Source organism: Amblyraja radiata, chromosome 4, assembly GCF_010909765.2.
Source record: "Amblyraja radiata isolate CabotCenter1 chromosome 4, sAmbRad1.1.pri, whole genome shotgun sequence".
Taxonomy (NCBI): domain Eukaryota; kingdom Metazoa; phylum Chordata; class Chondrichthyes; order Rajiformes; family Rajidae; genus Amblyraja; species Amblyraja radiata.
Window position 1 is genome coordinate 116,416,415 of NC_045959.1, and position 13,980 is coordinate 116,430,394.

A 13,980-nucleotide genomic window follows, 5' to 3' on the forward strand; every position below is an offset into this window, starting at 1 on the left:
AGGACACACTATGGGAATATTCACACTATATGTGAATGGGCCATCGATGGTCATAGGTTCTTCAGTGATAGGAGCAGAATTAGTCCATTTGGCCCATCGAGTCTACTCAGCCATGATTGCTATTGAGGGAGTGCCAGTGTAGGTTCACCAGGTTAATTCCCGGGATGGCGGGACTGACGTATGATGAAAGAATGGGTCGACTGGGCTTGTATTCACAGGAATTTAGAAGGATGAGAGGGTATTTTATAGAAACATATAAAATTCTTAAAGGATTGGACAGGCTAGATGCAGGAAACATGTTCCCAATGTTCAGTCGAGAACTTGGTCATCCAAAACATTCCGAATGGAATTTAAACTGGAGATGGTCACAGTTTAAGAATAAGGGGTAGGCCATTTAGGACTGAGATGACAAAAAACATTTTCACCCAGAGAGTTGTGAATCTGTGGAATCTCCACAGTAGGGCAATGGAGGCCAATTCACTGGAAGTTAGATTTAGCTCTTTGGGTTAACGGAATCAAAGGAAATGGAGAAAAAGCATGAATGGGGTCCTGATTTTAGATGATCGGCCATGATCCTATTGAATGGCAGTGCTGGCTCAATTTTTCTGTTTCTATGCACCTATTTTTCTATGTTTCTATGCCCACGTTTGGTCCATATCCCTCCAAATCTATATATATACATATATAAATTATATTATAATATATATACACACACACACATATATATTTTGTGTATATATATACACACACACATATATATATAATATATTATATATACATATAATATATATGTATATTCGGAGTGGCGGCGCGGCCTTGGCTGCAGCGGCTCACCGGCAGTCCCGTTTGTTTGTGTTTTTTGTGTTGTTTATTTTGTTTTGGTTAATCTAGTTTTTGATTTTTAGTTTGTGTTTTGGGAGGGGGGGGGGGTTGAAACGGGGTTTGCAGTCTCTCCCTGCGGGGGAATGCGACTTTTTTGTCGTATTCCCCTTCTCTGTCTCCGTCTGCGCTGAGGCCTAATGGAGCTGATGACCTCGAGGCTCCGGAGGCAGAGCCCGTCAGGACTTGCCCTGAGCTCGCTCCCGTGAGGGTGGTCCGGCTCAGGGCTGGAACAGTGCTCCCGTGAGAGGCTGTGGCGCTCTCGTGTGGGCGGCCAGCCCCGAGGGTGGAACGAGGCTCCCGTTGGAGTGGCTGAGCTCGGGGAGGTGCGGCGCTCGCAGCCCGAGGGAGGTTCGGCGCCCATGTCGGGGCGGCCCGGCCGGGGGGAGAAGCGACGCCCAAGTCGGGGCGGCCTGGCCGGGGGGAGAAGCGGCGCCCATGTCGGGGCGGCCCGGCCCGAGGGAGAAGCGACGCCCAAGTCGGGGCGGCCCGGCCCGAGGGAGAAGCGACGCCCAAGTCGGGGCGGCCCGGCTGGGGGGAGAAGCGACGCCCAAGTCGGGGCAGCCCGGCCGGAGGGAGAAGCGACGCCCAAGTCGGGGCGGCCCGGCTGGGGGGAGAAGCGACGCCCAAGTCGGGGCAGCCCGGCCGGAGGGAGAAGCGACGCCCAAGTCGGGGCGGCCCGGCTGGGGGGAGAAGCGACGCCCAAGTCGGGGCGGCCCGGCCGGAGGGAGAAGCGACGCCCAAGTTGGGGCAGCCCAGCCAGGGGGAGAAGCGACGCCCAAGTCAGGGCAGCCCGGCCAGGGGGAGGTTCGGCGCCCATGTCGGGGCGGCCCGGCCCGGGGGAGGTTCGGCGCCCATGTCGGGGCGGCCCGGCCCGGGGGAGGTTCGGCGCCCATGTCGGGGGCGGCCCGGCCCGAGGCTGAAGACGGCACGGTACTCACGTGAGGGTGGCTGGGACGGTGTTCTGGCGGTGGTGGCCTGAGTCCGGGGTTCGGCCACGGGCCAGCGGCTGCGTCTGCAGGACTGGTGGGCGGCAGCTTCAACCACCCCGGGCTGCGGTGTTTGAGCCGCGGGACTGATTTATAACATCGCCCGGGGGGTATCGCCTCAGCGCAGAGGGAGAAGAGGAGGGAAGAGACTGCAGACCTAAGACTTTTGCCTCCATCATAGTGAGGAGATGCTGGGTGGACTCACTGTGGTGGATGTTAATATGTGTTTATTGATGTTTTTATTGTATTATATGTATGACTGCTGCAATTTCGTTCAGACTTCGGTCTGAATGACAATAAAGGCATATCTATCTATCTATCTATCTATATAAATTATAATATATATACACACACACACACAAACAAAATGTTCAAAATTCTACAGGGCTAGAATCAAAGATGGGGTTCTGGTGACAACAAAGATGGTCTTCTTCTTCTTCTTCTTTAGAAGCTCCATTTGGTGGGTGGTAGAGCGGGCACACAGAGATGACATGGTTGGCTGTCTGTTGTTCAACAAAGATGGTGAGGGGGTTCTGGTGAACAACAAAGGGTTAAAGCATTGTTTGCACTGGTGATTTTTTTATTTTATTTGCAGGGTGTTACATTACAATTAAAACATAAAGAACTTGTGCAAATTTAGTTTAGTTTAGGAAGGAACTGCAGGTGCTGGTTTAAACTGAAGACCTTATAATCGTTACTTTTTTGCATATCTTTCATTCATTGTTCTTTATCTCTCTACATCATCTTCCACATCTCTCGTTTCCTTTATCCCTAACTAGTCTGAAGAAGGGTCTCGACCCGAAACGTCACCTATTCCTTCTCTCCAGAGATGCTGCCTGTCCCGCTGAGTTACTCCGGGGGGGCGGGACGGGAAGAAGAAAGGAAGAGGCGGAGACAGTGGGCTGTGGGAGAGCTGGGAAGGGGAGGGGAAGGAGGGAGAAAGCAGGGACTACCTGAAATTGGAGAAGTCAATGTTCATACCGCTGGGGTGTAAACTACTCGAGCGAAATATGAGGTGCTGCTCCTCCAATTAACGGTGGGCCTCACTCTGGCCATGGAGGAGGCCCAGGACAGAAAGCCCAACGCAAATCACTATCTAAACTACCTATACATATTTATGCTACGGACAATAACAAATAACAAACTCCATATGCAATAATAAGCTATCTACATGTTAAGAAGCACGTAAAAACTAATCGTGTATATGGGAGTATGCCATTGGGGTTATTTAGTGGACACCTCCCTTCACTGGTGTTTCATTGAGTTAGGCCCACGACACATGGGGAAGCCTCTACACTTAGTTCTGGTGTCCCAGAACAACCCTCGTCCATTCCTGCTCTCACCACCTATGCTACCAGTATCCACTCTATAAAGGAAACTACAGATGATTCATTCACTGCTAAACACTCGCACGCTATCTTCCACTTATCCTGACCATCATTAAACCCGTGACGCCAATAATATCAACCTCCCATAAAACTGGGAAACGCCTACGCAGAATAGACTGACAAAGAAATACACATACCGCACGTTATACATCTCCTTTCTGCCCCCAGCTGACAAGTATTAGTGATAGTAGCAGAGTTAGGCCATTCGGCCCATCACGTCTACTCCACCATTCAATCATGGCTAGTGGAGTCAGGGGATATGGGGAGAAGGCAGGCACGGGTTACTGACTGTGGATGATCAGCCACGATCACATTGAATGGCGGTGCTGGCTCAAAGGGCCACATGGCCTCCACCTGCACCTATTTTCTATGTTTCTATCTGTAAATAAGCAAGCTGCACAATCTGGAGTTCAAGATCATCTTTAATCAGTACACATATTATAGCAGTACAACAGGTCGTTAGTTGTTAGTTCATCGTTACCGCTTCCAAGACTGACCAGTGTAGGAAGTGGGTGTTAGTATGAATTATACAGTAAGGTGGGGTTAGTGATGCTATTCTACTATGATTGGTTCACATACAATAACCAATCTACACTGTCTATGTCTCCCTCTCAACCCCATTCTCCTGCCTTCTCCCCATGACCTCTTGACACCCGTACTAATCAAGAATCTATCTATCTATCGCTGCCTTAAAAATATCCACTTGACGTTACTGGTGTGATTCCAGTGTAATCTGACAATCCACCTAGAGCTGCATTTATCTATCCCGCTGCATTTTCGCTGAAGAAGTCACCAAACATTGCTCGTTTTCCCATTACAGTCATCCAAGATAAAGGCCAAAACGGCAGAGGCAGACACTTCGAGCGAGCTCGCCAAGAGAAGTAAAGAGATGTTTAGGAAGGAGGTAAGTGCCCAGCGGGAGGTTCCGCTCCCTCCCTCGTTCTCCGCTGCCCCCACGCTTCCTGGTGTTCCCAAGTATTCCGTCAGGAGAAATTCCCTACGACTCTTTCAGTTGGTTGCAAAACATCCCCAAAAAAAAAAGAATCTGTCATTTATCTCGTTGTCTGGTTGACAATCTCGTTGACTCGTATCTCGTGATCTCGTATCTTGTTGACAATAGACAATAGGTGCAGGAGTAGGCCATTCGGCCCTTCGAGCCAGCACAGCCATTCAATGTGATCATGGCTGATCATCCCCAATCAGTACCCCGTTCCTGCCTTCTCCCCATATCCCCTGTTTCCGCTATTTTTAAGAGCCCTATCTAGCTCTGTCTTGAAAGCATCCAGAGAACCGGCCTCCACCCTATGGGGAGAAGGCAGGAAAGGGGTATTGATTGGGGATGATCAGCCATGATCACATTGAATGGCGGTGCTGGCTCGAAGGACCGAATGGCCTACTCCTGCACCTATTGTCTATTGTCTATTAATTGGCTTGGTATAGTGTCAAAATTGCCCCTAGTGCGTGTGTAGGATAATGTTAATGTGCGGGGATCGCTGGTCAGTGTAGTCTCAGTGGGCCGAAGGGCCTGTTTGCGCGCTGTATCTCTAAACTAAAATTGTACGGGTCCACCGTCGATATTCCGGCAGCTGGAGGTCTGGCATCTCCTTTAATCTGGACAAGTTTACGAGAGAGCACTTGGAATCACCTGCGGATATCCCCCCTCCCCCCCGTAAATGTCAGGCTGGGTGAGGCCCCTGATCTTCACCTCATCGGGACCTCCGCGGCCGATTAACGGGTGGAATTTGGCCCCTGCAGCCGGGGCTCTGGAACAGGCAGATCTGTTCCCATAGCCGACCTCCAAGGCAGACTTTCCGGGCCGGTATCTCGGCCCACTGGGTATAATCCTGACCTCGGATGATGTGTGTGTGGAGTTTGTACGTTCTCCCTGTGACGCATGGGTTTCCTGCCACATTCCAAAGATGTGCGGGTTTGTTGGTTAATTGGCCTATGTAAATTCCCCCTAGTATGTAGGGGGTGGATGTGAAAGTGGGATCATATAGAACTATTGGTGAACAGTTGGCCGGCATGGACTTAGTGGGCCGAAGGGCCTGTTTCCATCCTTTGGAATAGTGAAAGGCTTGGATAGAGTGGATGTGGAGAGGACGTTTCCACTAGTGGGAGAGTCTAGGACTAGTCGTAGACAATAGGTGCAGGTGTAGGCCATTCGGCCCTTCGAGCCAGCACCACCATTCAATGTGATCATGGCTCATCATCTCCAATCAGTATCCCGTTGCTGCCTTCTCAAAGCCTCAGAATAAAAGGACGTTCCTTTAGGAAGGAGATGAGAAGAGATTTATTTAATCAGAGTGTGGTGAATCTGCGGAATTCATTGCCACAGACGGCGGTGGAGGACAAGTTGATGGATATTTATACGGCAGAGATTGATAGATTCTTGATTAGTGCGGGTGTCAGGGGTTATGGGGAGAAGGCAGGAGAATGGGGCTGAGGGGGAGAGTTAGATTGAATGACTTGATGGGCCGAATGGCCTGATTCTGCTCCGATCACTTATGATCTCATGAATAAATTCTAAACTAAACGCACAAACTCCACACAGACAGCGCCCGAGGTCGGGATGGAACCCGGGTGTGTGGCGCTGTGAGGCAGCAGCTCTAGCCGCTGCACCACCCGATACTGTGAAGGCTTAGTGACTGGGAGGTGGGGTGGGGGGGCTTTTTTTCTTCAGTCCGGTTTGAACGCTTACCTTCTCTTGCAGATCTCCCAGTTCATCGTCCTGTGCCTGAATCCGTACCGGAAACCTGACTGTAAACTAGGAAGAATCGTGGCGACAGAGGACTTTAAGCACCTGGCTCGGAAGGTAACGGCGCAGCTTGTTGGGCAACAAGGTGGAAGACTTTGATTCAGTCAGTGAAACTCAGCAGCACCACAGTGAAACTAGATTCAGACTCAGTCTGAAGAAGGGTCTCGACCCGAAACGTCACCTATTATGGGCCTGTCCCGCTTACGTGACTTTTTCAGTGACTTGTCGGCGCCTGACATAGGTCGTTACAGGTCGCCGAAAATTCTCAACTTGTTGAAAATCCAGCGATGACCAGAACAAGGTACGACTCTTTGGGCGACTACTCACGACCATGCAGCCTTCATCCCGCGACATGTCGCCAGGGTGTCGCCTGTATGGTCGTGAGTCGTCTCCTCAGTCGCCCAACGAGTCGTAGCGTCTTTCTGGTCGCCGCTGGATTTTCAACAAACATCTATGACGAGTGCCGGCAGTCGCCGAAAAAGTCGCGTAAGGGGGACAGGCCCTTTACTTTACTCCGTGAGAGGAATAGATCGGGTAGATAGATGCACAGAGTCTCTTGCCCAGAGTAGGGGAATCGAGGACCAGAGGACATGGGTTTAAGGTGAAGGGGAAAAGATTTAATAGGAATCTGAGGGGTAACCTTTTCAGACAAAGGGTGGTGGGTGTATGGAACAAGCTGCCAGAGGAGGTAGTTGAGGCTGGGACTATACCAACGTTTAAGAAACAGTTAGATAGGTACATGGATAGGACAGGTTTGGAGGGATAACGACCAAACGCGGGCGGGTGGAACTAGTGTAGCTGGGACATGTTGGCCGGTTTGGGAAAGTTGGCCCAAAGGGCCTGTTTTCACACTGTATCACTCTATGACTAGATGCTGCCTGACCTGCTGAGTTACTCCTGCACTTTGTGCCTTTCCTCCTCAGGTGCAGAAGGGTGTGGAGGCCAAGTCAGTGGATATTTTTAAGGCAGAGATAGATAGATTCTTGATTAGTACGGGTGTCAGAGGTTATGGGGAGAAGGCAGGAGAATGGGGTTGAGAGGGAGAGATAGATTAGCCATGATTGAATGGTGGAGTAGACTTGATGGGCTGAATGACCCCATTCCTGCTCCTAGAACCTATGAACTTAAGAGCCGCAGCCACACAGCGCCAGAGACCTAGGTTCAATACTGAACTCGGGTGCTGCCTGTGTGGAGTTTGCACGTTCTCCCTGTGACCGCGTGGGTTTCCTCCGGGTGCTCCGGATTCCTCCAACATTCAATGACACTCGATTGTCACATGTACCTCGGTTCAGTGAAATGATTTGTTAGGAATCTCGAGCAAAACACAAAGTGCTGGAAGAACTCAGCGGGTCAGACAGCATGTGTGGAGGTAACGGGCGGTCGATAGGTTCATAGGTGATAAGAGCAGAATTAGGCCATTCTGCCCATCAAGTCTGCTCCGCCATTCAGTCATGTCTGATCCATCTCAACCCCATTCTCCTGCCTTCTCCCCATAACCCCCTGACACCCGTACTAATCAAGAACCTATCTACCTCTGCCTTAAGAATATCCACTGACAGCTGTCTGTGGCAATGAATGCCCAAGTATTTTGGGTAGGGGCCCATCTTCAGACTGATTTTAGTCGGGGGGGGGGGAGAAAGCAGGAAAAGAGGTGGGGGTGGGGCAAAGCCTGGCAAGTGATAGGTGGATACAGTTGAGGGGGGGGTGGGTGAGGGGTGAAAAGGGGCAGATGGGTGGAGTAAGAGACAGAGGCTGGAGGTGAAAAGGAGACAAAAAGATGCCAGATATGGAAAAGACAGAATGCAATGTAAAATTGGAGGGAGAGACTTTAGGTGGAATAGTGCAGCAGGGGGTCGGGGGGCTGTGGGGGGGTGAAAGGGACATTGTTCTTAGAAATGGGAGATGATTGTACAGAGGAAAGAAGTGGGGTGACTGGGAGGGTGGGAGAAATGGGAGGCCACAGAAAGAAAGGACGTAGCGGGCTAAATTGGAGAATTCAGAGTTCATACCATCAGTTCAGGGTGGGGTGCTGTTCCTCCAGTTTGCGTGTGTGTGTGTGTGTCCCCCCACTCTGACAATGGAGAAGGCCCAGGACAGAAAGGTCAGTGTGGGAATGGGAAGGGGGATTAAAATGGTTAGCAGTCGGGAGATCCAGCAGGCCTTGTCGGACCGAGCTCACGCTGTCGACCAAACGGTCACCGAGTCTCCGCTTGGTCTCGGTGATCGGTGTGATGGAGGCCTCACCGGGTGCGTAGAGATTTGTATCGGGCAGCACGGTGGCGCAGCGGTAGAGCTGCTGCCTCACAGCGCCAGAGACCCGGGTTGGATACTGACTGTGGGTGCTGCCTGTACGGACTTTGTACGTTCTCCCCGTGACCTGCGTGGGTTTTCTCCAGCTGCTCCAGTTTCCTCCCACACTCCAAAGACGTGCGGGTATTGTAGGTTAATTGGCTTAGGCAAAATTGTAAATTGTCCCTGGTGTGTGTAAGATAGTGTTAGTGTGTGGGGTGATCGCTGGTCGGCGAGGATTCGGCGGGCCGAAGGGCCTGTTTAAACCCTGTATCTCTAAAGTCTAAAGTTTATTTTCTCCGTGTGCTCTAGTTTCCTCCCATATTCGAAAGACGTGCAGATTTGTAGGTTAATAGGCTTCTGTAAATTGTCCCTAGTTTGTAGGATAGTGCTAGTGTACGTGGTGATCACTGGTTGGCATGGATTCGGTGGGCCGAAGGGCCTGTTTCACGCTGTATCTCTAAAGTCTAAAGAGTCCCCTCATCCCTCGCGTGCATCTTCTCGCCTGCTCTCATTCTCTCGTTCTCAAAGGATGAGAGGGATTCTTATTGAAGCATATAAGATTATTAAGAGATTGGACACGCTAGAGGCAGGAAACATGTTCCCGATGTTGGGGGAGTCCAGAACCAGGGGCCACAGTTTAAGAATAAGGGGTAGGCCAGTTAGAACAGAGATGAGGAAAAACATTTCCACCCAGAGAGTTGTGAATCTGTGGAATTCTCTGCCTCAGAAGGCAGTGGAGGGGCGGTTCTCTGGATGCTTTCAAGAGAGAGTTAGATAGAGCTCGTAAAGATTGTGGAGTCAGGGGATATGGGGAGAAGGCAGGAACGGGGTACTGATTGGGGATGATCAGCCATGATCACAGTGATAGTAAAAGCTTCTTTAGGTATCTGAAGAGGAAATTAGTTAAGACCAAAGTTGGACCCTTGAAAACCGAAAAAGGTGAATTTATTATGGGGAACAAGGAAATGGCAGATGAGTTGAACAGGTACTTTGGATCTGTCTTCACTAAGGAGGACACAAACAATCTTCCTGATATAGTAGTGGCCAGAGGATCTGGGGTGACAGAGGAACTGAAGGAAATCCACATTAGGCAGGAAATGGTGTTGGATAGACTGTTGGGACTGAAGGCTGATAAATCCCCAGGGCCTGATGGTCTGCATCCCAGGGCACTTAAGGAAGTGGCTCTAGAAATCGTGGATGCATTGGTGATAATTTTCCAATGTTCTATAGACTCAGGATCAGTTCCTGTGGATTGGAGGGTAGCTAATGTTATCCCACTTTTTAAGAAAGGCGGGAGAGAGAAAACAGGGAATTATAGACCAGTTAGCCCGACATCAGTGGTGGGGAAGATGCTGGAGTCAATTATAAAAGATGAGATAGCCGTACATTTGGATAGCAGTAACAGGATCGGTCCAGGTCAGCATGGATTTACGAAGGGGAAATCATGCTTGACTAATCTTCTGGAATTTTTTGAAGATGTAACTAGGAAAATGGACAAGGGAGAGCCAGTGGATGTAGTGTACCTGGACTTTCAGGAAGCATTTGATAAGGTCCCACATAGGAGATTAGTGGGCAAAATTAGGGCACATGGTATTGGGGGTAGAGTGCTGACATGGATAGAAAATTGGTTGGCAGACAGGAAACAAGGAGTAGGGATTAATGGGTCCCTTTCAGAATGGCAGGCAGTGACTAGTGGGGTACCGCAAAGCTCGGTGCTGGGACCGCAGCTATTTACAATATACATCAATGATTTGGATGAAGGGATTCAAAGTAACATTAGCAAATTTGCAGATGACACAAAGCTGGGTGGCAGTGTGAACTGTGAGGAGGATGCTATGAGAATGCAGGGTGACTTGGACAGGTTGAGGGAGTGGGCAGATGCATGGCAGATGCAGTTTAATGCGGATAAATGTGAGGTTATTCACTTTGGTAGCAAAAACAGGAAGGCAGATTACTATCTAAATGGCGTCAAGTTGGGAAAAGGGGAAGTACAACAGGATCTGGGGGTCCTTGTTCATCAGTCTATGAAAGTAAGCATGCAGGTACAGCAGGCAGTGAAGAAAGCGAATGGCATGTTGGCCTTTATAACAAGAGGAATCGAATATAGGAGCAAAGAGGTCCTTCTGCAGTTGTACAGAGCCCTAGTGAGACCACACCTGGAGCATTGTGTGCTGTTTTGGTCCCCTAATTTGAGGAAGGACATTCTTGCTATTGAGGGAGTGCAGCGTAGGTTTACAAGGATAATACCTGGGATGGTGGGACTGTCATATGCTGGGAGAATGGAGCAGCTGGGTTTGTATACTCTGGAGTTTAGAAGGATGAGAGGGAATCTCATTGAAACATATAAGATTGTTAAAGGCTTGGACACACTAGAGGCGGAAAACATGTTCCCAATGTTGGGGGAGTCCAGAACCAGGGGCCACAGTTTAAGAATAAGGAGTAAGCCATTTGGAACGGAGATGAGGAAACACTTTTACTCACAGAGAGTGGTGAGTCTGTGGAATTCTCTGACGGTGGAGGCCGGTTCTCTGGATGCTTTCAAGAGGGAGCTAGATAGGGCTCTTAAAAATAGCGGAGTCAGGGGATATGGGGAGAAGGCAGGAACGGGGTACTGATTGGGGATGATCAGCCATGATCACATTGAATGGTGGTGCTGGCTCGTGGGACCAAATGGCCTGCTCCTGCACCTATTGTCTCTTGATCTCTCTCTCATTCTCTCTCTCTCTCACTCACGTACAGCTGACTCACGGTGTCATGAACAAAGAGCTGAAGCAGTGCAAAAACCCTGAGGACCTGGAGTGCAATGAAAATGTGAAGCATAAAACCAAGGAGTACATCAAGAAGTACATGCAGAAATTTGGAGCCATTTACAAGCCTAAGGAAGAGCCAGACGTCGACTGAGTAGTGAACCCCACCCCCCCAACCCCCGAGTTCTCCCTCCCACAGGTGTGCCCTAACCTAGCGCAAAAACCATGTGAATCTATACTGAGCTTCTCAATCTCCTCATAGCTATCTGTATTATACTGTTTTAATGCATATGTGAATATATTGAGAAAGCAAAAACCACTTGTAGTTAACTTCCCCCCCCCCCCCCCCATTCACTCTGATGAATTACATTTTTGAGGGGGAAAGGTTGTGGGGGTCTGGATGAATTTCATCATTCTCCCTCTTTAACTGTGTAAATACTATAATATTGGTTAGAGATCAACTTGCCCTGAGTATATCGCCGACAGTCAGAAACAAAAAAGCTGTCGTACTTTAAAAAAAAAAAAGAATCATTTTACTGTATTAAATTTTTACGGACTTTTTTATGTAAAGAAAATGTTTAAAAAAAACTTTTTTTGCTTACAATTTAATGTCAGCAAAAAGAGAATTGTGACAATAAGTGTTTTGGAAAAAAGTTTTAAAACTGTTTTTTTTTTTGTTTTTTTAAAACTTGTGCAAAAATGATCTGTGACTAGTACTGACTTAAAGGTTGATGTTTTTTTTCTGTTTGGAGAGCAGGCGGTGGTGTTAATTCACTAAGTAAAGAAAGCTTAAAGTAAAGTGTCTGGTTAAACGCGCACACTCACACACGCACGCACGCACGCACGCGCACACACAACAAAAACATATTTTAAATTCTCTTCCCACCCCCCCCTTTCAAAACCCGAAAGGCAACGGGTGAGAGGAAGGTCAGGAACGTGGACCCTCTCCACTGGCCCTGGTGTGGAGTTGGTGCGGATATTGCCTTGTAATTGGAGTTGAGGAATTGGCAAATGCTCGAGGTGGCTTCTGGCTCTCGGTCACTCTCTTCCTCTGCGCACTCCTTCCTCACCCTCCCGTCTTCAGCCAGAAGGAGATTACGTGAGACTAGCAATGTCCCCCCTTCGCATGCCACCCCCCCGACCGACGAATACGCTGTCAGCACTGACAATCCAGAGCCCCGTCCCCCCCCCCTCCGCGCACGTTAATGGCCTCTAGAGACAGCGCCAGAGCCGCCATTTCTTTTATAACGGGACACCCAAAAAAAACCCTGCCCCCAAATCGGGAGAGATTCTGGGCACGGAGACCGGGGGTGGTAGCTGGGATCTGGGGAGTGGGAGCCATCCACGGCAGATTTACTTCGAGAAGGTGCGGTCTTGTCGTTTTTTGCTCCCGGCAACGTGCGGGGTCGTGGTTCTGAGCACTCCAGTAGGAGACGGCACGACTGAGAATCCACGACCATCGCTCACCCACCCCCAACCCAAAGCAGCGGCCACTTCCACTTCCACCAGAGAGGGGGAGCGAGCTTCCAGCTCCCCCGGCACCCACTGTGGGAGTTGGTGCTCGTTCCTACAGCCTTCCCCCTCATGGTTGACTTTGGAACGAGCGGCCGAACTTGGCCGTCCCTGCTCACCGCCAGTTCCGACCCACATTTATTAACCCTTGCATGACCCAATATGCTATTTAAAAACAAGTGTTTGATTTACCACGGATTTTTGTTTTTTTAATTTATTAATTCAATTAAAAACCCCGACTAAGGGAAGGGTGTGGTGGGGGGGGGGGGGGGGGTGGAGGGGGGGGGGGGGGGGAAGAGAGGTGGCAGAGTGGAACCATGAATTATTTAGTGGCCAGTAGTAAAAGCTTTGAAGGAAATCTCCAGACTGCAAAAGGCAATTTGATTCTGTACTATAGACGATGAATTTTTTTTTAAATGGAACAATTCCTCGAGTAATGCATTTGGGAAACAGACGCGCGAGGAGATGTTCAGACACCGATAGACGGGGACGGGAACGGCTGCTGAATGTCTACAGTCTCTGACTTGCTGGAAAATTGGTTTCAGTGGGTGCTCTCTGCTCAGTGGCTTGTGCATCTGTAAATTTATAACTTGCAGAGATTTCACTTGGTGCTAGGAGCTGGAAATTTGCAGGGATGAATGTTGTGTATTTTTAAAAGTAAAAAAAAAAAATATACCTTGTTTGAAATCTGCTTTGGAGTCTTCCTTTTCAAACCTACGCCCACATTCCTTCCTCCAGCTTCACAATCCGCAATTCTTCTATGTAGAAACAAGGAGCTGCACAATACACACAATGTGTGTGTGTATATACGTATATAATGATATATGGACACACTGATCTGTTCTGTATTCATGCCTACTATGTTCTGTTGTGCTGAAGCAAAGCAAGAATTTCATTGTCCCATCAGGGACACATGACAATAAACTCTCTTGAATCTTGAAAATAGCTGCAGGAGGCCGTTCGGCCCTTCGAGCCAGCACCGACATTCAATATGATCATGGCTGATCATTGAATTGAGTTGAATTTCCTTTATTGTCATTCAAACCTGTTCAAACGAGATTTCGTACCTTGCAGTCATGACAGAAAAAAGCAACAAAACACACACTTAACACAATTTAACACAAACATCCATCGCAGTGAATCTACAAGCACCTCCTCACTGTGACGGAAGGCAATTCAATTCAATTCGGCCCTTCGAGCCAGCACCGCCATTCAATATGATCATGGCTGGATCATCCAAAATCAGTATCCCGTTCCTGCTTTCTCCCCATATCCCTTGATTCCCTTAGCCCGAGGGTTCCCAACCTGGGGTAAATTCCACCTACCCAGGGGGTAAATTTGTTGATTCTGGATTTGTACATATTTTTTCTCATTGACTGATTGTGTTTGGTTCTGGTATACCGGTATCTGTTCAT

At 49.1% G+C, this 13,980-nt stretch overlaps 1 protein-coding gene across 1 annotated transcript in view; it reads left to right on the forward strand.

Annotated features, from left to right (window-relative positions):
• The window catches only part of setd2 (SET domain containing 2, histone lysine methyltransferase), a 117,488-nt gene extending 104,715 nt beyond the window's left edge, over positions 1 to 12,773 (forward strand). Inside the window, 3 exon segments of the mRNA XM_033020298.1 lie at positions 4,077 to 4,160; positions 5,970 to 6,071; positions 11,046 to 12,773. Of these exon segments, the coding sequence (XP_032876189.1) occupies positions 4,077 to 4,160; positions 5,970 to 6,071; positions 11,046 to 11,207 (348 nt within the window). The 3' untranslated portion in view covers positions 11,208 to 12,773.
• Positions 12,774 to 13,980: the final 1,207 nt, after the last annotated feature.